Consider the following 25,479-nt stretch of genomic DNA (forward strand, 5'->3'; position numbering starts at 1 on the left):
CGGGGACCGGGAGCAGGGAGCGGGGCGGGGGGGGGGTACGGTACTCACTTTGCCCTTCAAATTTGCGGATGATGGTGTCCAGGTAGGTGTTTTGGGGGGCCACATGGCCCCTGCGCACCGGCATCTCCCCGCCGCCCGGTGCGCCCTGGGCGCAGCGCAACTTCCCACGGGGGCGGCGGGGAGCTCGGCCCGGCCCGGAGCGGCTCGGCTCGGCTCGGCACGGCCCGGCTCGGCACGGCACGGCCCCGCTCCGCCTCACCCCAGGGCTGGCCGAGCTCTGGAGCCGAGCCGGCCCGGGGCTCCCGTGCTCCCGGCGGCCGGAAGGGGGAACCCCACCGCCCGCCCTGCCGCGCCCGGCCCCGGGCGGGGGCGGCCGGGGAGGATGAGGATGGAGGGGAGGAGGAGGAGGAGGAGGAGGAGGAGGAGGAGGGGGGTGGGAGGTGGAGGGTGGGGGGTGCGTGGAGGAAGGGGGGGAGGCTCCGCTTGAAAGGGGGAGAAAAGAAGAGAATAAAATTCTAAGAGTAGAAATCCCCAAAGTGCTTAGTCACCGCTGTCCCGGCCCGCCGGGAGGTTCCCGGGTGGCTGTCGACAGCACCAGACGGAAGATGGGGAGCTGCCCCCCCCGGCCCCCCCTGGTCCCCCCCCGGTGTCCCCCGGTGCCCCCCGGTACCCCCGGCACAGCACTTGCCGGCAGCGGCCCCGCAGCCCCGGTGGGCTCCGGGATGGAGTGCTGGGGTGGGGGGAGCAGGTGGGTGCTGGGGTGCTGGAGGTGGGGTCCTTGGGGTGCTGGGGTGCTGGAGGAGGGTCCCTGGGGTGCTGGGGTGCTGGAGGAGGGTCCTTGGGGTGCTGGAGGGGGTGGAGGTGGGGTCTTCGAGGTGCTGGAGGGTGTTGGATGTGAGATCCTTGGGGTGCTGGATGTGGGGTGCTGGAGGTGATGGGGGTGCTGGGGGTGCTGGAGGTGGGGTCCTTGGAGGGCTGCAGGGTGCTGGGTGAGGGATCCTCAGGGTGCTGGGGCAGGGGGGTGCTGGAGGGTGCTGGAGGTGGGGTCCTTAGGGTGCTGGGGAGCTGGAGGTGAGGTCCTTGGGGTGCTGGGACAGGAATGGTGGAGATGGAGTCCTTGGGGTGATGGGACAGGGGGATCCTGGAGGGTGCTGGACGTGGGGTTCTTTGGGTGCTGAGGCAGGGGGGCGCTGGGAGATTGGGGTGTTGGAATAGGATATGCTGCAGGCAGGGGGGTTGGTGGGAGTGTGGGTGCCGGGTGATGGGGGTGCTGAGGCACGGGACTGGTGGAGGAGGAGGTGCTGGGGGGGCCTGGGGGCTGGGGAGGGTGCAGGAGGCTGGGGATGGGGTGCAGGGGGCTGTGGGGGGGGGTGATGGTGGGTGCTGGAGTGCCGGGGGTGGCAGAGGAGGGGATGCAGGGGGTGGAGGGTGCGTGCAGGGGCAGAGGAGGAGTTGTAGGGCTGCAAGGGTGCGGGGGCAGAGCCGGGGGGGGGTGAGAAGTGGGGGGTGCGGGGGGGGGGGGTGCGGGGGTGCCCAAAAAAAGGGGAGAGGGAGCTGGAGAGCGGGGGGGCGGGTGCAGTGGGACGTGGGGTACAGGGCGGCAGGGGGATGGGGGCAAGGCTGGGGGTGCAGGGAAGGTGTCGGGGGTTCCTGGGGGATCCCAGGAGGGGGGGCCCGGAGGGGGTCCGGGGGGGTCCCGGTGCGGGCGGGGCCCCGCGCCCGGCGCTGTCCACTCGCGAGGTGCTGAAGGGCCGGGCTCCGGGGGGGGCTCGGCACTGGGGGGGCACCTTTGGGGCCTGGGGACACGGGGGACACGGGGACTCCATGGGACGTGGAGGGTCCAAGGGGGGCAGGGGCCTTTGGGGTCACGCTTGAGCTCCAGGTCATCCGGCCCCGTGGGCTTGGGGTTCGGGGGGGACCAGGAGGGCACAGGGGGCCCAGGCTGCCCTGGCAGAGGAGATGCTCGGACAGAGCCCCAGGCTCAGCACCAATCCTGCCACCTCTCCGTACCTCCAAGGGGTCCTTCTCCCTTTTCTCCCAGCCCTCCTCCCCCCCGGGCCCGCCGCTCAGGGCAGCGAGGGGCTCTCCGTTGTTAGTTCGCCACGCGCAATTTTTCAGGCATGAAATTGGACTAAGAGGATTATGGGCCATTAGCATCAGCAGGAGTGTTTTGCTGGGATTTTCAATTAATATTCCGCTGCACCTCAGGAATACTTACAGGGACCAGGCCCTGCCCGGGGGGCACCCGACCCGCGGCGGCACCCACCGGAGCTGCCTCCTGCCCCCAGGGCCGGCACCAAGAGTGGGTGGGCAACGGCAGGTGCTCCCAGAGCCCATTTCAGAACCCTGCCGCTGCTTTTATCTCCGCCTGTCAGAGAAGTCAGCCTTCCCCCAGCAGAGAAAAACTTATTCCATTGTTGAAGAGGGTGAAAAACCCATTATCTTCCCCCCCATCCACTCCGCACACTGCCTCTGCCGTGATTTACTGCGAGTCGTGGAGGATATTTTGCTCTATATTACACAGATGCAGCTTAATAGCATGGGGGAGGGAGAGGGACACAGAGTCCAGGCTCCTGCCTTCTCTGTTTTCTTGTTGATATACTGGGTGACTCGAGGGAGACAGCTCTGTGCCGCAATTTCCTCGCCAGAAAATAGGGACGGCGGTCACTCCGCCTTATGAAACCGCTCCGAGATTCCTGGATGTCCAGCTCCGCGGGGAAAAGAAAACTATTATTATTATGGCTAATATGATGATAATTATGATTATTAATCACTGGGCAGTCAGGATTTAAGGTTGGCCTCCTGCCCTCCTCTCATCCCATAAATCAGCCCGGGCTGTTCATGGGCACGGCACGTGGCTGCGGATGTGCCCGGTGGTGTGGGCGCGTGATGGCTCACAGCCCTCGCCGGAGCTCATCGGGTCCCCAGAGGGGAGTGTGGGGTCACCGGGGGGGGGGGGGCTCTGGGCATGGGGCAGGGCACAGGAACAGCCCCTCCAGCCCCTCTGCCAGGCTGGGGTCCGTGGGGCGAGCCCGGGAAGTCTTGTCCCCCTCCGGCCATGGCAGTGGGGCAGCTTCAGTCCCCCTTTCTCTGGACTGAGCTCCAGGGGCCTCCCAGTGCCCCCATAGCTCTCCCAGTGCCCCCATAGCTCTCCCAGTGCCCCCATGGCTCTCCCACTGCCCCCATGGCTCTCCCACTGCCCCCATGGCTCTCCCAATCTCCCTACGGCCTCCCTGTGCCCCCATAGCTCTTCCAATCCCCCCATGGCTCCCCCACTGCCCCCACAACTGTCACAGTCCCCCTGTGGCTCTCCCACTGCCCCCATGGCTCTCCCAATCCCCCTTTGGCTCTCCCAGTCCCCATGTGGCTCTCCCAGTGCCCCCGTGGCTCTCCCATTCCCCCTACAGCTCATCCAGTGCCCCCGTGGCTCTCCCAGTGCCCCCATGGCTCTCCCAGTGCCCCCGTGGCTCTCCCAGTGCCCCCAGAGCATCCCAGCAGAGCTGGCTGATCCGTGAGGCTGGGTCCGTGCTCTCCTCAGGAGTGCCCCGTGCCCAGACTCCTTTCAGTTCCCTGGGCTTCTCTGGGACTTAAGCATATGCTTGCAGTTAATCCCGTGCTTACAGCCTATCCCAAATAGGAAGAATTGGGGTCTCCGGGCAAATTCTCCTGCTGTTCAAGGCAGCTGAAGGGCTCCCTCTAATTCAGCGAGCAGTAATCCCCTCCCTGCCCTGCTCCCCTCCTCCTCCTCCTCCCTCGCTCAGTTCTTTCCTCCTCCTCAGGGAGCGTTTTGGAGGTTTTGCTCCTTTCCCCTTCGTTCTTTCCTTCCCACACCCCAAGCAATCAGTTGGAAAGCACCTGATTTCCAGGGAAAAAACGTGCTGGGTGCTCCCAAGGGTGCCCTCCCCTCTCGGTCCCTCCCCATCAATTCGCCACGAGCCATCTGTGCCTGCAGAGCTCAGGTTCAGCCGGGGCATGTTTGGTTTTTGCCGGGCAGGTGGGGAACCGGGGGACTCCGCGGGATAAGGCCAGGAAGTAAAATATTTGCGCTGTGCAGGGAATTGTAACCCACCCGCGGCTGTCGGGCAGGGGCGGCTGTGTCGGATGGGGGGGTACGGCCACGGAAGGGTCTGCGGATTTGGGGTGGCTGGATGGGGACGAGGGGCTCGGCACCCACCCGAATCCCAGCGCGGCAGCTGTGGCTGACGCCTGCCGGGAGAAACGTTTGCCAGCCGCGAGCCGGCGTTTCTCCACCTTTCGGTAATTAGAGCGGGGCTGCAGGCACAGCGGGAGAGCGAGGCTGAGGACAGAGATACGGGACTTCCGCAGTCCCCAAAGCTGCTGGCGGCCACCGGGGCTGTCCCCAAACGGGCACAGGGGTCCCCCCCGCCCGGCACCCCTCGCGCCCTTGGTTTTTGGAAGAAGCTCCAGAGGGAGGAGATGGAGCTGGAGTCGTGGGCCCCGGGGACAGCTGGGGAAGGGGCATGGGTGGATTTTGGGTCATCCTCGACCTCCTCCACCCCACCCCTCCAAATCTGGACTTTTTTTTTTTCCCCAAGCTTTCCCAGTGACATTGTTTGTTAGCTAAGTACAAAAAATAAATCACAAAACCAGTCAGATGTGCAGCCAAAATTAACCCTGCGCCCTCCTCGGTGCCGTTCTGGGGGAGGCCCGAAGGGAGGCTGGAAACCTGGGAAGGTCTCAGTGACACTAAACCAAGTCTTAGGGTGTTATTTCCCAACAGGGGCCAAATCCCATTCAGCAGAGGGACGAGAAGACATGGGAGCTCAGCTCTAGGACGTGGCACGCTCGGTTCACCACCTTCCCACACGTCCTTGTTGCACAGAAGGAGAAACTGAGGCATGGGGCAGGCTCGTGACTCCCTCACCGTCCTTGGGGTTAGGAGGACGGATGGGGAGAGCGGGAGGATGGATGAGGAGAGCGGGAGGATGGATGGGGCAAGGGGGTGGCTGCACTAGCTCAGAGCGATGCTGCAGGGACGGCAGGGGAAGGGCAGGATGCGGCCGCATGTCGCGGCTGCCACGAGACTGCTGGTGGCGGCTGCAGCGCGGCTGCTTGGCTGAAAACCCTCCTCGGCTCGGGGAGAGGAGAGCCAAGCACCGGGGGCTTGGCGAGGTGCTCCAGCATCGCTCAGGGCCGAATCGCATCCAGCTGGCAGCGATTCCCTCCCTGCTTGGTGGGGAAAATGTTGGCCCAAGCAGGAGGGTTGGGGACGGTCCCCTTTGTCCCGCGTGCGCTGAGATGGTGGGCACGGGGACGGGGGGCAGTTGGTGCCTCGTTGGGCTGGTGCTGAGCCTGCCTTGGGGTCCTGCTGGGACACCCCAAGGAATCAGGAGGGGGGGGTGCTGCCCACGCAGGCTGGGGGCTCCGTGGGGCTGGGGTCAGCACCGCTCAGCCCCACGGAGGTGCCTCCAGGTGTGGGGTACCCGTGTGGGTGCCCGATGCTTTCCTGCATCTCTGGCTGCCTCCCTGCCCTCCCTGGGATCCTGCGTGCCTGGGGCCCACCTGCCCACGCCATCGCTGCCCTGAGCCCACGGTGGCACTGCCGCTCCCCGGGAGGGAAGGGGACAGAAAGCAGCATCCCAGAATTAGGGGGAACACCCTCAGGGGCCACCCTGGGCGAAGCATGTCCCTGCTCGATGGCTGACGGAGGGGGCATTAGGAGGGTGGGTGTGCAGGCAAGGATTTGGGGTCTGGTGACCCTACCTTAGCCCACCACACCCGCAGGATGCCCCCCGTGCCACGGCCCCCCCACTGATGACCCCTGCCCGGGGTTGGCCCCTGCTTCTGGCCCCTGGGTGCCGGGTGCTGCCAAGCTGCGGCTGCATTTTTCCAGGCGCTCCTTGTCCCCGGGGAAGGGGAATGCGAGGAACGCGGCCCTGCGCGCCCTGCCTGCTCCTGCCCGGCCACCTACCAGCTAAGAATAGACCCGGCTTGGCCGGGCCCCCGCCAGCCGCTGGGGACGTGGGGTCCCCCCCGCCAGTCACCTTCCCCCAGCTTGGTGGGTGTGGATAATGAGCATAAAAAAAAAAGGAAAATAGGTTTCTGCTGTGCCCAAAGGGTCTCCAGACTGGTGAAGGGAACCCAGTGTGGTTCTTGCTTTTGATTTGTGTGATTTTAAAGCAAATCTGCTCTCTAGTAGCCTGTGCACAGGCATCCCCAGCACAGCCCCCGCAGGCCTGGGGCGCTGCTTTCTGAGCTGCCCTTAGAGGGGCTCTGTGAATTGAAAGGGAATCTCTTCTTTCTCTGCTCTTTTCCTTTTTTTTTTTTTTTTTCCTTTTTTTCTTTTTCCTAGGGAGTAATTTTGCTAAGCCTCCTAATTTCAGCAGGAAGCGTGATGCAGAAGCCAGAAGGCAGCAAAATCTCTCCAGATGTTGTCACAACAGGGGAGGTGAAGCATCCTCATTTTAAAGGTAACTTGTAAAACGTTGGTGGTGGTTAGCAGAGCCCTGAGGGCACCAGCGGGTCTTAATTGCCCTGAAAAGCTTCACCTGTTCCCCCACCCATGGCTCAGCAGCTCCAGTTAAGCTCAGCTCAGGACCTTCATTTCATCTTGAGCTGGGCTGGAGGCAGCTGGGTGTTCTGTCCTGCTCCTGGATGGAGCTTGGAGCTGTGTTGGAGGTAACCTCGTGTCCTGCGTCATCCCTTGAATGGCTTTGGAACTGTGCTGGAGGTAACCTGGTGTCCTCCTGCATCTCCTGGATGGACTTTTGCCTTGGGTTGCCTATCTGTCCCTGAGCAGGAGGCTGCAGCTCCGTGCTTCCATCGCCCGCCACTTAGCCGCGGCCTCTTCCAGGACACCGGCAGCTCCCGTGTGGGCTCTGATGGTGAGTTAGGGCTGAACATGTATCGCAGTCCCTGAGTGCAGTGCTCAGTGTGGCTCTCTTCTCTCCAGAAAGCAATCTTCCCGAAGCTGGCAGGACCTTGATGACCTTGGAGACCTCCGTTAATGGTGCAGAAAGCAGCCACAGGGCTAAAAATTACCAGCGGGGAGCTGAGCTTGATGGAGCACACCTGCACCAGCCTGCCTTCTGGGGCTGAAATCAAACTTGGCTTCCAACCCAGCTCCCACTTTGCAAGGTCTCTGCTCCACGGGCATCGCGTGGCTGGGAAGGGGGAGCAGGGATGGTGCTGCTGTGGGGTGCAGGCATTTGGGGCAGCTGCTCCCCCAGCCCTGGGACCGCAGCAGGAAGATGAGCGACTGGCAGCTTCACCTCCCCGTGGGCGTGCTGTGCATGGAGGAGATGGAAGCAAACAAACACAAACCCGAGCGTGGGCGGGCAGACACCTGCCTTCTGCTCCTCTTGGGTCTCGGTTTCCCCCTGTAAGACATGGCTGAGGGTGGAGGCCATCGGGTGAGAGGGATGGCACGATCTGCCCTGTGTCCCCTCATTTCCCTTCCTGCTTGGGGCTGCGGCAGATCGCGGCTCTTTAAGGCTGCAATAATCCCTGGCCTGGGATTAGTTTTGCACCTAATCACCGCAGAACAAATACGAAGTTTTATTTACAGAAGCAGAAGAAAGACGGGGAAAAAAAGCCTCAAGCACGGCTGATCCCAAGATAATCAGAGCTGGGGAGCGGGAGGCGATCGCTGACCTCAGAGCCCCCCCGGTCCTTACGTAAATGCGCATCGTCCCTGTGCTTGAGCTCGAGCCCTGTCCCTGCTTGGATTTGGTGACCCCCCAACCCTCATTACAGCTCAGGCTTGGATTTCTCTGGAAACCCACTTCTTGGCTGGGGTTTTCTGGCCCTAATGCAGCCCCTCGGTTAGATATATGCCCTATGGAGAAACCCCGAGACAGCAGCTGCAATGGGAGACAATGTTTAGGGGAGGATGGTGCTGCCATGAAGGGATGCTGAGCTTTCATGATGGGGATGGAGAAGACCCCAAAAGCCATGCTGACCCCTAGGAAGTTATATTCTCACTAGCCCAGCATCCCATAGAGATACCACCCACAAGAAGGAGCCGAGCTGCTGCGCTGGGGGTAACAAGACATGGGTTTATTTTTCATCCATGCAAGCGAACAGCCCAGCAGTGGGCAAACCAGGGATGGACAGAGGACACAAACATGCTCTGTCCTTCCCAAGCCTGCCCTCTGTCCCTTGAAGCCCCCGTGGCTTTGGCCACCCTGGCACAGGGGTCGGAGATAGATGGTGGGTGCCTGGGCAGGGCCTGTACCCCCCAGGCATGGGGGCAGCCTGTGATGGCTCCGTGCCTGCCGGTGCCTGAATTTCTCTTCCCCTTATGCAGACGCTGACAAATAAATAGGTCTTTTCTGCTTTGGATCTTGCATAGTGGAAAAAAAAAAATGTCCGACCTGATTGGAGAGAGGAGTCCTGGGCTGTGGAAACCCATGGCTTCGTGGGCGAACGTGCCCGCAGCATTGCCACCAGCCTGCCCGAGTGCCTGCGCTCACACCCTGTCTGTGCTCCCCCATCGGTGTCCGCCTTATTTCAGTTCCATTTCTGAGCTGGATTTGAAGGCCTTTCTCCTTGCTGAGGACAACTTGACGCCCAAGAAGATGGTGGTGATCACGAAGACGAGCGCCAGGGCGAGCAGGACCCAGCCACCTGCGGCGGCTTGTTTGCTGCTCAGGGACATGCCCAGGAAATCGGTTCGCTCGGAGCCAGCTTGGCTTTGAGCAGCTGGAAAATGGAGAAATGAGGGACGTGGTTAGTGCTGGTGGCTCTGGGCTGGGTGCGGTGGGTCACCAGCTTCCCCTTTGCTGGTCTCTTGGGTGACTTGTCTACTTTAGACTCAGCTTGCTGGGAAGTCAAGGAGGAGGATACAAAACTCCTGTGGTTTTTGGGGTGGCCAAGGGGCACCAGGGCAGCTCCATGTCTGCTATGAGCGCCATCCCCACCCTGGAGAGGACCAAACTCTCCCCCATCAAGGACCCACTGTGTTCAGCCCATTCCCATGTACCTGTGTAAGGAGTCCAGTTGTACTCGGGCCAGCCCAGGACCTCCCCGTTCTTCTCGTTCTCCTTCACCAGCCACGTCATGAGGGGCTCGAAGTAGCTCATCAGGGCCTCGGCTGACATGTTGGGCTGCCCTGTGATGAGCTGCATGGCTTCAGGCCACGGCTTGCTGAAACCCAGCTTCATGGCCTCCCTGTGAGGGAAAAATCAGCTCCAGTGGGTTTCCCATTGCCCCCTTTGCCACCAGCCCTTGTCTTCAGGGCTTGGGGTGCCCACAGCCCTGGGGCATGGCCTCTGCCTTCTGGCATCTGTGAGCCCAGAGCATGGGGAAAAAGGTTTTGCATGTGGGATACGGGGCTTTACATGCCTAAAGCCTTCCAGTGCATCCAGCCTGATGCAGATCAGTTTATGGGTGAAAGGGTTAATTGTACAGGTGCTTCCCTTGAAGCAAAAGGGCTCTTTTCCCCAAGGAACAGGGGGCTGCAAAGGAGGAAGGGGAGGGAGGGAGGGAGGGAGGGAGGGAGCCTTCCACCTGCCAGGGGCCCAGCTACCATCTAGTGGCTGCTTTTGCAATCACAGCCGCAGCACCCAGCCCAGGGTCCCCCAGGGCCAGGGACCGGAGCATTGCTGGGGCAGGGAGAGGATGGAGCACCAGGGGCTCTGCTGTCCTGCGGAGCTGTGACCTGACTTCAAGGTATTTGGGGTCACAAAGGTCTTGGCTGTGCCCTGCCCGCACTTACCCCAAGAGCTTCCCGGCCTCCTTGGACTGGTAGATGTCACACTTGTGAAGAGGCCCCGTGTGCCCGGCTGCGGTGCAGAGAGCCTGGTGGAACTGGAACTGGATCACGAAGCTGACAAAGTACCTGGAGGGGCCACAGAGGGGTGAGGGCACGGGGACAGACCCTGCTAGTGGCTGTGCAGGGGAAGGATGCGCTCCCCCCTATCCCCAGGTGCAGAATCCCAGCCTGGAGGAGTATCACTGGCTTTGGAGCTCTACCTGCATCAATTTGGTCCAATATGCTGATGTCATTTTTTCCTTTTAATGTGCATTTTATAGCTACCCGGGTGGCTGAGCCCACCTTCCTTGGACAAAGAGAAAATTCCCCTCTAAGCCCTTCCCTCTAAGGTTCTGTTGATACACATGCAGCATCTTGGGATGGGCACCACCAGCTGTCCCACCAGCCATGGGACAAGGTGCCATTGCTGGCATCTGAATCAGAGGTCCCTGCTTCGGCATGGGCTCACCTGTCCCAGCGGTGTGCCCCCCTGCCCCAGCCCTACTCGCTCACCTGATGTAGGGGACATTGGCAGGGATGTGAAACTTTGCTCCAGGGTCGAAGTCATCTTCAGACCTTGGTGTTGGTGGGCACAAGCCCTGGTACTTCAGCCTGGGCCAGAGAGGGAGAATTAGCCCAGCATGGGAAGGAGAAGGTGGGCTAAGCCAGGAGGGGATGCAGCAGGGTGTGGGGACAGGGTAAGGGGTTGTGTTATCCCATCGTGTCCCACTGCAGCCACCTGGGCCACAGGGAGAAAACATGAAGGGGGACGATGGCCAAGGACCTTGCACCGAAGAGAGGTCTGAGCTCGAGCACACCTGAGGTTCCACCACTGCTGGTTGTACTCGTCCTCCTTGATCCGCCCGTCAAACACCTTCCAGCGCCACTGGTCCATGAGGTACCCGAAGGGCAGGAAGGCGATTTTGTCCAGGGCGATGCTCATCAGGTAGTTAATGTCACTTTCTGCCCAGAGTGGGAAGGTGTGAGCAAGGGGGTACTGCGCCCACCTCTCCACCCTGTGCAGGTCATTCTGCCCAAGGGCAGAGGGTCCCCATCAGATGCTGTCCCTTCCACGCATACCAAGCCACCGTGCATGTCCTCTTCTACCTTTCCCAGCCCATCCTGACCCTCTGCATCCCCAGCTGCCCCCACCTGTGCCCTGGGGTTCCCCCACGCCAGCTCACCTTCATTTTCTGTGACTTGGTCTAGCAGCTTGATGCTGTGCAGATGTTTGGGGGTGGAGACAGACAAGGCCATAACATCCCCAATGGCCTCGTGGAAGCCAGGGTTGGCTCCATCGCGGAATGAAATGGGCTGGTCCATGTACTGCAGGAAGTACTGGACGTGGCCCATCTCGTGGTGCACCGTGATCAGGTCATCCATGTTCACCACAGTGCACTGCTTGATCCTGGATGAGGACATGGGGTGGGGAGAAAAGAAAGGGCAGAGCTGGGGTGAAAGTCTCCAGGAATGACCATACCCCATTAAGCTATGTTTTCCTCTGGTCTCTTTCCACGTGTCCCCTCCCCAGGTCTGATGCTGGTCCTGCTCCATGGGGTTGGCCTCTGGCTGTCTTCCTGCCTCTCCTGCTGCCCCTGCCCATTCCCTGTCCATGTTTGTAAGCTTTTCCGTCCTCTGGGCAGCTCAGGGAAGGCATAAGTTGCCCTCCCCCTGCTATGGGGACTCCTGCCATCAATGCCAGCATCTTGGGTACCAGTGGCAGTGCCAGAGAGGGGCTGCCACAGCCACTGGGCAAGAGGTACCGCGGTGGCACCATCCTATGTGCCCTTATCCCACCAAGATGCTGCCCCAGCACCATATGAGCCAGGGGCACTGCTCGTTCCTTGCAGGCACCTGAAGTCCTTGCGGTTGTAGAAGTCCCAGGCCGAGGCGTGACACACCACCTCCCGCCCATCCGTCGGCTTCTCGATCATGGACTTGTCCCAGAACTCCTGCGGCATGGGGATGAGGCCCAGGGAGGTAAAGAAACGGTCTGACTCTTCAAACATCATCTTGGGTGTCCAGCCCTGGGGAGAGAGCAGATGGAGGACCTGGTGAGGGGCAACAGGGACTCCTGCGGGTGCTGGAGGCTGTGGGAAGGATGGAAGGCTGGGAACAGTCTTGTCCCTCTGGGCTTGGGAGGTCTTTGGTGGCAATTACTGTTGGGTCCAGCCCTTGGTATATCCAGACTGGGAAATAATAGGGGCATGTCATGGAAGCTTTTGGCAGCATCAAAGCATTTAGCAATGGGGGTGTTGGCAGTGGCCAGAGGGTGCTGGGTCCCAGGGGACTTCTCCAGAGCAGACTGTAAAAGCACTGACCTGTTCTTTCATGGCTGGGGTGGCATCCACCTCGGTGGCATCTGGGTAGGGCACCACCAGGTTGAAAATGTTGGACCATGACTGGGCCCACATGTTGCCTGGGAAGAGCAGGAGGAAGATGGGGAGAGAAGAACAAAGACAACCTGTTACTCCCCACTTTTCAGGATGGGCCACCCTGTCTGTGGCGGGGGTGCGCAGTCACTGGTCCCTGTACCGCCTGCACAAGGGCAATGCAAGCACGAGGTCCTGGCATGACTTGTAGCAAGCTATGCCTGCTGGGAGACACAGTTCTGCTCGAGGCCCCCACAAAGCCCTTACCTAGCAGGTGAGCAGGGATGGGACCCTTCAGGTTTATGTGCTCAGCTCCATACTTTTTGTATAGGGCCCGGCGTACATAGGCATGCAGGTTGAGGTACAGGGGCTGAAGCTGCAGGTACAACTTCTCCAGATCTTCCTCGAAGGTGGATGTCTCATACAGGGATCTCCAGTAAGCCCCATTGTCTGTGTAGCCTGAGGTAGGGCAAAAGGAGCTGTCAGACACTTCCCTTCCTGGGCAAGAGTCTGTCTTGCCACTCAGACGCCCCAGATCCCTCCATGCCTATGAGACAGGGGACCTAATGACAGTTGGTGGGACCTCTATGCCCTCAAGATATTGGCTCTGAGTTGGATGATCAACTCAATTCTCTGCTCACGGGGTGCTGAGACATTGGTGGGTGTCTGAAGGAGCAGGACACTGACCGTTGAGCACAGCTGCCTTGTTGCTCAGTTCCACGTATCGCTTGTAGTTGTTCTTCATTTTCTTCCCAGAAGCGTCCCGCCAGCCCTTCCAGACAAAGAGGAGCTCGTCGTAGTCCCGTGAGGTGGCTAGGATGTCCGTGAGGTCTAACGAGAGAGCAATGAAGCCAGATGATGACATTGGCTGGGCTGGCCTGATGCAACGATGCTAGACCCAATATACTGCTCAGGGGCCACCACCGAGAAGGTGGAAAGGCCCCTTCATGACCCTTCTCCATGTCCCTATGAAGAATCCCTCCTTCCTGGGCCTGCTGCAGATGACTCGCTGAGCACCCTGCCAGGTCTTACCAGGATCCAGGGGGTGACAGGTTTTGTTCTCCCTGCAGACCTTGGCTATGCTGTATGTGGTCTCCATATCTGAGAGAAGGGTGTTGTACTGCAAAGGAAATCGCATCACGTGAGCTCGTTAGCCTTGCTCCTGCTCTTGGGGAACAACACAGCCCATTGGGATCTTCCCAGAGTATTCCTCTGGCCCCTTCCACACTGTCCTGGCAAGTCAAGTACGACCACAGAAGGAAGCAAAGCCAAGTCACTATGGGAAGTATGGGGCCAGCATACAACGTGCCATTGCCACCCAAGCAGCTGGGACCCACAGCAGGCTGGGACAGGCAACCTTTGGGTGCGAAATCCTGGAGGTGAGGGTATTGCCTTTGTGCAGAAGGTACAAAACTATCACCTTCTGCAGGGGCAGGGGCAGCTGCCCAGGACCATTTCCTAAAAGCTGGGTGAAGCCTGTGTCTTCCCACAGGGTAGTGGCAAAGGACTGCCTGTCCTGCCCTGTCCCCTTGCAGCTCACCTCCTTCAGCTCATCCTCAGGCAGGGCTGCCCTCTCGATGACGCTCAGCTTCTTGAGGATGCGTGTGACAGTTTGGTCCTGGAAGTCGGAGGCATCGAACTGCCTGGCTCTCATCCCGTACTCAAGGGTGTGCTTGGACATGGCCAAGTTCTTCTCCAGCTGCAAAGGCAGGAGAGGAGTTACCTGAGGGAGCTCCCTGAGACGTAGGCCTTCACCAGAACCACCACCTGCCCCGCCATGGCTGACAACCTCCCCATGGCTTCCCTGGGGGGTACCTCATGGCATCACTTTTCATGGACAAGGCACCTTCTGGATGAGAATGTAGTTCTCATCTACATCACTGCTAGAGGCAGAGCCTGCCCTGGTTTTCAGAGCTCATTTGCAATGGGAACCAGCAGCCTGCCATGGCTGTAGCCTGGGTTATTTCCATACCATGATCTCTTTGTTGTGGTCGGTGATGTTGGTGTTGTAGGCCCAGGACGCCTCAGTGTAGGCATTCCACACCTCCTCGGCCGTGCTGTTGTACTCGGACAAGAACTCTTTAGCTTGTGCCTCGTCTGCTATTTTGTCTAGAGGAAGAGAGAGGAGGAAAGAGAGGGGAAGTCCTTTTTACAAGAGGACTTTCAAGAGGTTTCTCCGTGGAGAAACCATGCTTGAACACATCCCAGAGCTGCAGGTCTGCTGAAGGATGTCTGGGAGCCTGCTGAAGGTGGAGGTGTCCCACGGGACAGGGGATGGGATCACAGGACAATCTGCCTGCCCTAAACCCTTCCAGCTGGGCAGAAAGGATGCAGCCAAAAGCAAATGACCTGTCACACCAGGACTGATGGCACTACTACAGTGGCAGGGCCACAGCTCCACACAAAGGTACGTCAAGGGGCTGGCTCATGGCACCTGCTTCAAAGGAAGATGTGACCACCCAGGAAATGGGACCCTACGGGACTTCACATGGAGGTGGTTATTCCTCTCTTTCCAGGCATGGAGACCTCACCCATCTACAGCAGAGACCTCCCCCAGAGCTGTCCTGCCTAGGGGTTGGTGGTGGCCCCGGGGAGAACTCTTCCCACCCCTCCTGGTGCCGCAGCCTTACCAATGCCTTCGGGGTAGCCTTCGGGGACAGGGGGACGCCAGTCGAACTCTGGCCAGCCCAGCACCTCATTGGTCTTGCTGTTCTGCTCCTCAAGCCAGGTGGTGACAGGGCTGAAGTACTCCAGGAGGGCCCCAGCGTCCATCTTATCCGTGCCAGTGAGGTTGAACAGGATTTCCTGCCATGACTTGGAAGACCCAGCTTTCAGCACCTCCCTGCAGAGGAGTGGGACAGCAAGAGCCAGCATTAGGTCGGAGGATGGACAGGAGAAAAGCAGTGGTGATGCCTCTGCTTCACAAGGGTTGAAGATGCTATTCCTGAGAGGGACATGAGCCTGGAAACTGCCTCTGAAGACCCCAGCTATCCTGTGCATGGGGGCTGAAGACTTTCCACCACATTCTCAAGCATTCAATGCCCAGGGAGTCAACAGAAACCAAACATGCTTTAGTGACCTCTAGTCTGGGTGGGAGCTAGTGACAGGGACAATAGCAGGACTCTGGTGAGGACCACTCACCCCACCCCAGTGTTTCCTTGTATTTCCATCTATCCATCCATCCATCTGCAAAGCTATTTCTCCAGCCATCTCCATGGCCACTTTTTCCTTCCTTCCTTTCTTCTTTCCTTCCTTTCTTCCTTGCACACCATCAGCTTCCACGCACACATCTGCCCATGGTGATTGTCCCGACCCTCCTCTGTCCCCACCTGAGTTTGGCTCCAGCCTCTTTGGACATGTAGATGTCACAGGTGTGTAGGGGACCGGTGTGGTTGGCCGCCTGGCACAGCGCCTTGTGAAACTGGAACTGGAGGATGAAGCTCACAAAGTACCTGCCGAGGAAGCCCGTGAAGGTGAGCCCCGGGGACAGAGCAGGTGAGTCCCAGAGCATGGCCAAAGGCACCTTGCCACCCATCTGCTCCCCACCATTTGTGCTCCCAAGCGTTGGATGGTGTCTGTGTCTTGAGCAGGAGCAATGCATCCCAGTCCCTGCCTGAAGAGTTGGGGTCCCCACACCCCCTGCCCCAAGCCTCTGTCCCCTTCCCAGCACCTCCTCTACCTGATGTAAGGGGTGTTCCCAGGGATGTGGTACTTTGCACCAGGATCAAAGTTGCTTTCGTTCCTCGAAATCGGAGCACAAATACCCTGGTATTTAGTTCTGCAGGCAACAGAGGACAAGAACATGAGCTGGAAAGAGGTGAACCAAGGCAGGAAACAGGAAAGGAAGGCATAGTGCTGAAGAGATATGCACAATCAGTGTCCTTCCATGTTTTTCCATTCCTCAGCCCACCCTCCTATGCATCCATCCCTCCCTCCATCCCTCCATCCATCCATCTTTCTCCAGCCACCTCCGTGGCCACTTTTTCCTTCCTTCCCACCCTCCTTCCTTGCACACCCTCATCTTCCATGCGTGTATCCATCCTCCATGACTGTCCCCTACCTCAGATACCACCAGTCGTAGTTGTAACGACTTGGGGGCGTGTGGCCGTTGAACACGTTCCAGCGCCACTGGTCGATGAGGTAGCCAAAGGGCAGGAAGGCAATCTTCTCCAAGGCCATCTTCAGCAGGTAGTTGATGTTGCTCTCTGTATGAAACAGAGCCCGAATGAGGTTGGGAAGGAGCCCTGGCAGATGGCACTACAGTCACTGGGTTTTTGTTGGCATTGGGGTGAGGAGAGCTGGATGAGAAGTTGGAACAACATTTCAACGTATAATTGTGATCCTTAGAAATTTGTGCATGGGACACGAGAGGTTTTTCTGGCTGCAGCTCCTGCTTGGGGCAACATGTCTTTCTACTGAGTGGGAGCAATGGGAGTGACAAGCCCGGTGTCCCCTTGCCTGAAGCCTGGAGAAGTCTCTGGTGAGGGTAACTCTAAGGGAGCCCTGTTAACACGTTCACCCTACAGGGGCTTCAGGGTGAAAGGGATTTGGTCTCCAGGGCTGGCACACCAAAGCAAAGGCTGCCATGGTTTGGATCCAGACCTGGTTTCAAACCTGGGGCAGTCACCACCATACCATGCGGAGCACAGGGGATGGTGACATCTGCTTTCCCCTTCACCTCAAGCAAAGGAAGGCTGAAGAAGGACCAGCTGGAGACCCAGCTGCAGCTGTAGGGTCAGGAAGGGGTTGGCAGCACTGCCCCGACAGGCTGCTGGCTGCCACCACGGTGGTGATGTGGCCGCCAAGTCAGGCAGCGATGCCTTGAGGCAGCGACCATCTGCTCCGTGATGTTTGTGCAGCATCGGCCCAACAATTTTGGCTGCTGTGACGGCTTCCCCATCATGAAACCGATTTAACGACAAGGCAGGAGGACCCAGGACTGGCCCTCCTCCGCAAAGCAGCCGCCTGCGGCAGGGCTCTGCGAACGCTTGGTTTCCTCTGCCGCCGTCTGGTTTGACGTGTTGGCTGGGAGGTGTGGGGGGGTGTGCAGACCCTTGCCAAGCTGGGAAACGTCCTGCAGCGACAACTCCTCCTCCTCTGCACTGGCTGGCAGGCGGACGTGTCACCCGCTGCCTGTCCTTGTGACCGGGCGGGTTATCTGAGCAAGCGCTCAGTGCCGCCTCCGCAGAGCTACGCAGTGAGCTCCTGGGTGGACAGGAAGGGGAGACGCTGGAAATGTCAAAACCAATAAGCCCCAGAGGTGCTGCTTTCAGTTTGAGACTCTGCTGGGGAGGGGAAGGGAACAGACAAGGCTCCGGGGAGCATTGCTGCTGCTCATGGTGGTGAAGAGGATGGAGCCAAGAAGCAGTTGTCCACAGAGCCCAGAAGGGGCCATGTGTAGAGCCAAGGAGGGGTCTGTGCATGGACCCATGGCAACAAGAATCAGAATTATGGAATCATTTAAGTTGGAAAAGATTTCCAAGATCACCTCGTCCAACCTTTAACGTAGCACTGCCAAGCCCACCATTCAACCACTAAGCTCTACATCTCCAAGTTTTTTGAAGACCTCCAGGGATGGTGATTCAACCACTTTCCTGGGCAGCCTGTTCCAACACTTCACAACCCTTTCAGTGAAGAAATGTTTCCTAATATCCAACCTAAGCCTCCCCTGATGCAAATTAAGCCCATTTCCTCTTGTCTTATCACTTGGTGCTTGGAAGGAGAGACCGATCCCCACCTCGCCACAGCCACCTTTAAGGTAATTGTAGAGTAAAGGTCCATGGAACCAAGGATGGATGAAAGGCTTTTGTCAACCATGGGGTCATACCCGCATCCTCGGTGGCACTGCTGAGGAGCCCAATTTTCTTGAGGTGGCTGGGGGTGGAGACAGACAGGGACATGACATCGCCAATGGCCTCGTGGAAGCCAGGGTTGGCCCCGCTGCGGAAGGAGACGGGCTGGTCCTTGTACTGCAGGTAGTACTGCACGTGGCCCATCTCGTGGTGCACCGTGAACAGCTGCTCCATGGTCACCGCTGTGCACTGCTTGATCCTGTGAAAGCAGCGATGCCTGAGCTGGGTGAGGGTCCCTGGTCTGCCCACGCACATCCCCAGGGGGAAGGACCCTTAGAGGGTGGCAGCACCCCATGGGAAATGGGAAAGACCCAGTGGAGGGGAAGGCAGAGCAATGTGGTGCCCTGAAACCTTACCCCAGAAGATGATGGGGTACCCAAAATAGTGACCACCAAGGGGGTGGAAGAGGCTCTTGCCCTGTAGCCCTGGGCCCCTGCGTGGCCCCACGCACCTGAAGTCCTTGCGGTTGTAGAAGTCCCAGGCCAAAGCGTGACACACCACCTCCCGCCCATCTGTTGGCTTCTCCAGCATGGACTTGTCCCAAAACTCTGGGGGCATCTCCAGCAACCCCAGGGAGGTGAAGAACTCCTCCGAGACCCGGAACATGTGGGTGGCATTCCAGCCCTGGAAGGCAGGAGACAGAAGGTTACAGCCAAGGAAAGGACTGCCCATGCCTCGGGCATCGCCTCTGATACTCTCACAGCACTGTAGGGAGGAGGAAGGCGCCTGCCCCTCTCACCCTGATGGGAAGCTCCGTCCCCAGAAATGGGGTGAACATCCCTAAACAGCACCGAGCAGCAGTGCTGGTGCCCAGAATGGACAGGAGAGAGGAGCAGGGCAGGTGTCCCAGGAGGGCTCAGAGATGAGTGATGGTGTGGATGCAGCCCCCAGACTAAGGACCATTACTGCTCCCACCACACAAGCCTCTTTTCCCACCTGCTGCCTCTTTGGCCATTGCTGGAGTGGGAGCGGGGCCATTTCTCTGTCCCTACTCCTCCCAGACATGTTTTTTCTGCTGTCCCATATGTAAATATGGGCAACCACTTCCATAGGCTCAAAGTTATGGGGAAGCCCTGGCCAATGCATCCCCCTTTTTTTCCCAGTGGTGCCCTAGCAGTTCCCCCAGCCCATTACCTGCTTCACCATGGTGCTCGTCACATCGAGGTTGGGCTTCTCGGGGTAGGGGACCATCAGGTCATAGATGTTGTTCCACTGCTGAGCCCACATGTTGCCTGAGGAGAGAAAGCAGACAAAGTAGACCCAGGGGTGAGTCAAGAGGAAGAGAAACACAGAAATAAGCGGGACCACACGCCATCCCATCACAGCTCTCCAGCCCCACCAGAACCCCTGGCTCTTACCCAGGAGGTGGGCAGGGATGGGGCCCTTCAGGTTGATGTATTTGGGGCCGTAGCGGTCGTACAGCTTCCTCCGAACAAAGGCATGCAGGTTGAGGTAGAGTGGCTCCAGCTGGTTGTAGAGATGCTCCAGGTCATCCTCGAAGGAGGCTGAGTCGTACCAGGAGCGCCAGTAGCTGCCCGTGTCCTCGAAGCCTGCAGGGAGACAGTGATGACCCCTGGCTCCAGCCCCAAGGGGCTGCCCCACATCCAGCCCCAAGAGCTGGGCCTGTTGGGCACCAGTAGGATTTTTGCACCTTCCCCAGGGTGTCAATACTAGGGCAGAGGGGAAGTGGAGGCTGGATGCATGCAGGATGGGGAGAGCAGGACACCGCACTGCCCCACTTCCCGCCCCAATCCCTGACCCACCACGTCCCCATCCTGCTCGCACCGTCCATCCGGTATGCCTCATTGCTCAGCTGCACGAACTCCTCGTACTTGGCACGCAGCGGGTTTCCTGCGGCGTTGTGCCAGCCCTCCCAGGCGTACAGGAGCTTCTTGTAGCTGCGGGAGGTGGCCATGATGTCCGAGAGGTCTGCAACAAAAGGGACACGTGGGACATAAGACATCTAAGTGGAAAGGAGACACAGGAGCGGGGCACAAAATCAACCCAAATCGACCCATCCTCACCCCAGGACAACCCTATGAAGGTGGACAAGGACCCTGCCAACCCCGTCCCAATGGGAATTCGGGGACCAGGGCAAAGTCACGGCCTGGGGGTGCTCATCAGGAGCAGCCCCTAAGCAGGGGAGAGGGACGGGGACGGGGACGGGGACGGGGTTGGGGACAGGACCGCACCTGGCTCCAGCTCCCAGCAGGTATCGTTGGCCGGGCACACCTTGGCCGTGGAGTAGATTTTGTCCATGTCGCTCAGGATGGTGTTGTACTGCGGGGAGGGAAAAGGCATTGGGGCTGGAAGAGGGTGGGAAGGGCTGTTGAGGAGGGATTTATAAAGACTTCCCATCTCCGGAGCGCGTGCATGTGTCTGAAGGAGGATCAGGGTGTTTATATAGTGCTTTTTTTGGGGTGAGGTGCGTGTTATCACCCGTTGTTTCTGCACCCGGTGCACTTTGGGACAGACAGCCCACGCACGGCTGCTCACCGAGCCCCCTCCGTGTCCCGGAGCACGGCTATTTATAACGCCCTTAGTCAGAAGGGCTGCAGCACAGACTGTTTATCTAAGCGGGCAAAAAAAAAAAAAAAACACGGGAGGAGGGGAGGGTATTTATTTCTGTGAACTTCAACAACAGCAAACAATAGCAACGGGAGGTTTCCTGGAACCTGCTCGGGGAGCCCATTCCCAGGAACGGAAATTCCCCCACGCCGTCCCTCTCTTTGCTCCCATTCCTCTGCTCCGGAGGGGACGGCGGTGGCTGCGGGCAGGGACAGGAGAAACGTGGGTGATGTGTGGGGAGGAGGTGGGATGCTTTCTCTTATCAGGGACAGGTTTCCGGGAAGGAACTGGGGCCACAACTGCTCCAGTGGGGATTGTATCACCGGGCTTGCAAGCCAAGCTGGGTTTCGGTGGGGAGGTGCCCCGAGAACCACCAGAGATGTGCAGGGATCGCTGCCTCAAGCATTTTACTTGCATTTAATTAAAGGACCCTGCAAGCTCAGGACTGTGATGGGGAAGGCTGTCCTGATGTCCCTGCTGCTGGGTTGTGCCACCGGTCACAGCCGCTCCGGGCACGCAGGGAGCCGTTTGGCTGCCGCAGCCCTCCTTTTTGCTGGGCTGTGTCCCCGGGGGCTCAAGCCAGCTGGCCCCCAGCCATGGGCACTGCCTGGCTGGCGTCCAGGGAACGCCCAAGGCCGCTCAATGTAAGCAGGAAATCTCCAGCCCCCGCTTGCAGGTAGCTCTGCATTGACGTTAGGGATGGCTCCTGGCCGCGTGTCCCCCCGAGCTGGGACCCCAGCTCCTGTCTCCCCCCTTCCATCACTTTTCCCCAATTTGCAGCCTCCAGGGAGACCCTACAAAATGCAGCCGAGGGGCAACGGGCCAGCAGTGGAGTCTGTGTGCTCAGGAAAAAAGGCTTTGAGGGGGAATCGCAGCACCCAAGCACCTCTCAGGGCTTCACCACCACCTGGCCTACCTGCTGTCGCTTGTCCAGGGCCAGGTTGGAGGGCCCTAGGGTCTGGATGGAGCCGATGATTTTCTTCAGCTGGGGGTCACTGAAGTTGCTCCAGATGCTGCCGTAGAGCTCCTTGGCTTTCTTGCCCCATGCCTCTGTGAAGTTTTGCTCCTCCAGCGATGCCTCGACCTGCGCGGTGAGAGGGGGACATGGAGACCAGTGCCGTGAGGTGCCACCACGCTCAGAGTCACGGGGTTTGTGCGAGCCAGAGAGCAGGGGACACGCGGTGGCAGGCAGGGCTGTCCCCGAGCTGTGACATTTATAGAAAGAGACAACAGTTTCCAGCCAAAGAGGCAGCATCTGCAGCCTCTGCTCACCTTGCAGAGCACCCGAGAAGTGGTGTTTGAGGCTGTTTTGGAAGCGGAGTTGTGCCCTGGGTGGGATGGGGACACTGGGACCCCATGGGCAGGGTGTTGGGTGCTTGTAGGCCGTTGTGCCAGCACCATTATACCCATGCTCGAGCAACATTTAGCTGCACCCCCCCGATCTGTGCCCTATAAACCCCATCTCTGGGTTTTGCCTTGCAGGGGGCACCCATTTACCCCGGAGATGCAAACCCCTGGAGATGCCCCCAGTTTTGGGTTCCCCATTACCCTTATCCAGCACTGCCAGCCCCAACCTCGCTTCCCAGGGCCGTGGGACATCGGGAGCAGCCTGCGCTGCAGGGGTTATTTAGGCAGCTGGAGCTGCAGCCGGCAGCCACGATTTTGGGACGAGGCGCATCGCAGGTGGTAGCAGCCATGTGGCCAGCGAGGAAATGCTGATTTTTTTTTTGGGAGTGTATCAGCCTGGGCGGTGCGCAGTGAGAACATGCAGAATGCCTGCTCGCTGCCCGTGCCGTCCCAGCATGATTTATGGAGCTCATTAGCTGTAATTCGTGGCGTTTCCAGCCTGGTTCCAACAAGCCTGGGTTGTTTTATTTTAATCATCACATTCTCGTGGGAGGGAAGGGAGTTACAGCGTGGTGTGGCCAGAGGTTGCTCGGGGACAGGGAGGGGAGATGCCTAAAGCAGAGCTGGGTGCCCACCACCCCCCTTGGGCATCCCAGCACCTCCAGCCTCACCCCTGTACCATCCAGCCCTGGCTCCCCATCCCACCGGGATGTGTCAGCCCCCACCCTGGAGCAAGATGCCCTTGTATCGATGGGAGTCACCCATGAAGCGTGGAGGCTCACGAGGGATGTTTTATCCCTTCCCAGACCCCGTTTCTGAGCCAGGGAGCTGTAGGAGGCAGAGTCCAGCTGTGTTTCGTCTTCTTCTTGAACGGACGCCTGTGTTAGGTCAGGCGAATTGTGCCCTAAACTCTCCTGACAGCTCCGGTGGAGCGAGCTGAGGCCGGAGGCTCTGCCCCAGACCCCTTGCCGCAGCCGTGCCCGCCTGTCTGTCATTCCAGCGTCCCTCTGTCCATCTCCACAAGGCCAGGGGCTGCTGCCCTGCCTTTGGCCTGCTGCCCCCCCATGTCACTTCGACCCCTGGCCACATCTTTGGGGACAGGTCCTGGGGGAGACCATGCCTGTGGGCTGGCCTGGCTCAGCCCCTCTGTGCTATAGACCTGAGTGGGGTTTGCCTGGCCAAAGGTTCACCAAATCCCCCAGATTCAGCCTTCGGGGTCCTGCTGGCCACCTCGAGCTCAGTTAACCCTTTAGTTCTCACTGCCTCCCCATTGCACAGCACGCATCTCTGCTGCCCCTTTGACAGGCTGATTTCAGGGGCCAGATCCCCTCCTCTCCCTCTCCAACTGTGTCAGGCTCAGGCAGATAGTGTGCTGGGCACCACCGGTGTGCTTTCAGCCCTGCAGGGTGCTCTGAGCATTTCTCAAAGTGGGCAGATCTTTGGGCAGAGTGGCCAGGAAAGTCCTCTCCCTTTTCCCCCCTTGTTCCCAAAACTATCCGGGAGCTGCTGGGAGGGGAGTAGGGTGGCCCAAGAAGCCTTGAGATCACAGCGAGCACCCAGCCGTGATCCTCAGGTATTTATTAACACGGGAAAGTGGGCTGGTCTGGGAATGTTCCTGAGCAAAATCCACGCAAGGTGCTCCCCGGCCCCTCCCCGCAGCCTGCTGCGGCCGGGATGCTCCCGCAGCGCCCAAAGGTCCCCGGCCCCGCCACAACATCTGCAAAGGCAGCGGCTGGGCGCGTGCCTGGACAGCGTCAGCTGGCCGAAAAAGGCTGGAGGGGCATGCCGGGTGTCCTGCCAAGTTGGCAGCATTCATCCCCTGCCGCCCCAGCCGGTCCCTGCTGTGTCCCACACGGACAGACGTGCGGTGCACCATGTGTCTCCTGCCTGCAGGCTCCTGGCCGGGCTCTGGGGGGCTGCGTGATGTTATTTGGGGTGTGGAGGTGACACTCAGGTTCCCAAACACAAGCCGGTCACATATATGTTCTCCTGACCCCGTGCACCATAAGCTATATGGGGTGGGGTGCGTGGCTCCGAGCCGCACACAGCGCCGTGGCCATGTCCCCATGGACACGTGTCCCCACGCCGTGGCTGTGGCAGCCCCCCCAGGTATGACAAGGGCTGGGGGAGCGTTCATGCAGGGCAGGGGCCAGGCTCGTCTAACCGAGAGCAGCTCCAGCCCACCCCAAAATGTACAACCTCCCCCCAGCCAGCTTGTCCCCATGGGCTGAAGTGCCCCGGTGCCACCTCGCTTCTCCTTCACGCCTGGGGCTCCCGTGGGGCTGGGGCATGGCACAGTGCCAGGGACGTGGTGCCGGGCAGGGACGGGGACACTTGACACCTGACCCCGTCCTGGGAAGGGGGGGAAAGAAAGTGGAAGGTTCTGGGCAGAGGGAAACACCTCTAAAAATAAACCCAGGCTCTGCTGCGGGGCCAGGGCTGTTGCACTGGGGCAGGGGCTCTCCGGAGAGCCAAATCCGGGGGCAAAACCGTTCCCAGGCTATGCATCCGAGTCCCGGGACAGCACCTTGGGGTGCTTCGAAAGGAACCCGTGGGGAGGAAGGGGACCCCGCCAGCCCTCCCCACCCTGCTGGAGCCCCCCCGGCAGCACCCCGTGCCAGCACCCACCTGCAGGGCACCGTTGGTGGCCGTCAGGTTGGTGTAGTAATCCCAGCTGGCCGAGACGCTCTTGAAGAGGACGATCTCGGCCGTGCTGTTGTAAGCATCAGCGAAGAGGACGGCCCCTGCCTCGGTGGCATCGAGGTTGGGGGGCTCGAGCCCCGGCTGCAGGGTGCCCGCCGGGCTCAGCACCAGCAGCAGCAGCAGCAGCCCCAGCGCCACGGGCATCGCGGTGGGAGCTGCGCTCGGAGCCTCGCGAGGGAGCTTCCCTCCGCGGCCGGCTGCTTATAAGCCAGCAGCCTTCGCGCAAACCCTGCCCACCGCGCCTGCCTTCCCCTCGCAGATAAGACCGGAGCATTTTCGCTCGTCCTTCAGCTGCTCCAGGCTGCGGGGAGAAAGCTCAGCCTTGGGGGGGCAAAGTCCCCTCAGTGCCCGGCTGCGCCGCGAGGGAAGGGGAAAGGGCTGGGAAGGGAGGGAGGGAAGAAGGAGAAGAATCGAGGGAAGGGCGGAAAAAGAAATACAGAGGGAGGAAGGCTGGGAGTGTGGGGTGGGCGGCCGCAGGACTTGTCCCATGCTGGGCTCTGTCCCCCGTCCCCTCCTGGCTCGGTGGCAGGGGGACCCCATCGCGAGAGCAGGATGTCCCTGACACGTTCTGCAGCTTCTCGGCACAGTCGTGTCCCGGGCATAACTCGTTTTTCAGAGAAACGGCGAGTTCCTTCTGGTGGGGAAGGAAACCCCATCCTGTCCCACAAAGTGCCTGGACTTTGAGGAATTGGTCTGATGACAAATGAGCAACAAAAACTTCCTTCCAAATGAAAACCAGACTCGTTTTGGTGGGCTTGATAGCTCCTTTTGTGTTTTGTTTTGTTTTTTAATTAAATAAATCCCTTTTCCCCAGGGTCCAGCCCCAGCCTTGGGAGCAGTGCCAAGGCTGAGCTCAGGCTCAGGGCTCACCACGTCCTGCTGGCACTGTCATCCCCAAAACCACCCCATGGGGACACAGCAG

The 25,479-nt window shown here is 59.7% G+C and overlaps 2 protein-coding genes across 3 annotated transcripts in view; both read right to left on the reverse strand.

Annotated features, from left to right (window-relative positions):
- Positions 1-313, reverse strand: part of KCNH6 (potassium voltage-gated channel subfamily H member 6) — a 31,570-nt gene extending 31,257 nt beyond the window's left edge. For both annotated transcript variants that reach the window (XM_080564779.1, XM_080564778.1), the window contains exon 1: positions 49-313. In XM_080564779.1, the coding sequence (XP_080420905.1) occupies positions 49-124 (76 nt within the window). In that variant the 5' untranslated portion in view covers positions 125-313. The remainder of the gene's footprint in view (positions 1-48) is intronic.
- A 7,685-nt stretch (positions 314-7,998) lies between these two features.
- On the reverse strand, positions 7,999-24,821 carry ACE (angiotensin I converting enzyme). The gene is made up of 25 exons (XM_080565051.1): positions 24,483-24,821; positions 21,424-21,591; positions 20,132-20,219; positions 19,725-19,868; positions 19,298-19,489; positions 19,074-19,171; positions 18,391-18,563; positions 17,915-18,138; positions 16,148-16,292; positions 15,767-15,865; positions 15,417-15,539; positions 14,718-14,929; positions 14,060-14,196; positions 13,628-13,786; positions 13,120-13,207; positions 12,775-12,918; positions 12,355-12,546; positions 12,037-12,134; positions 11,570-11,742; positions 10,900-11,123; positions 10,534-10,678; positions 10,229-10,327; positions 9,680-9,802; positions 8,945-9,132; positions 7,999-8,664 (listed from the first exon to the last, which is right to left on the reverse strand). The coding sequence occupies exons 1-25, from the start codon at positions 24,699-24,701 to the stop codon at positions 8,468-8,470; spliced, it is 3,852 nt and encodes a 1,283-aa protein (XP_080421177.1). The 5' UTR covers positions 24,702-24,821; the 3' UTR covers positions 7,999-8,467.
- Between the last annotated feature and the right edge of the window lie 658 nt (positions 24,822-25,479).

This window comes from Anser brachyrhynchus (genome assembly GCF_964034855.1).
Source record: "Anser brachyrhynchus genome assembly, chromosome: 22".
Classification (NCBI taxonomy): Eukaryota; Metazoa; Chordata; class Aves; order Anseriformes; family Anatidae; genus Anser; species Anser brachyrhynchus.

Bases quoted from the DNA above. Each gene is read 5' to 3' on its own strand.
- ACE (XM_080565051.1), bottom strand. From the start codon at position 24,701: ATGCCCGTGGCGCTGGGGCTGCTGCTGCTGCTGCTGGTGCTGAGCCCG. The intron at 12,547-12,774 runs GTCAGTGTCCTG...GCCCTACCTCAG, and splicing joins CAAGGCAGCTGTGCTCAACG to GCTACACAGACAATGGGGCT. The intron at 9,133-9,679 runs GTAAGTGCGGGC...TTTCCCTCACAG, and splicing joins GAGGCCGGGAAGCTCTTGGG to GGAGGCCATGAAGCTGGGTT.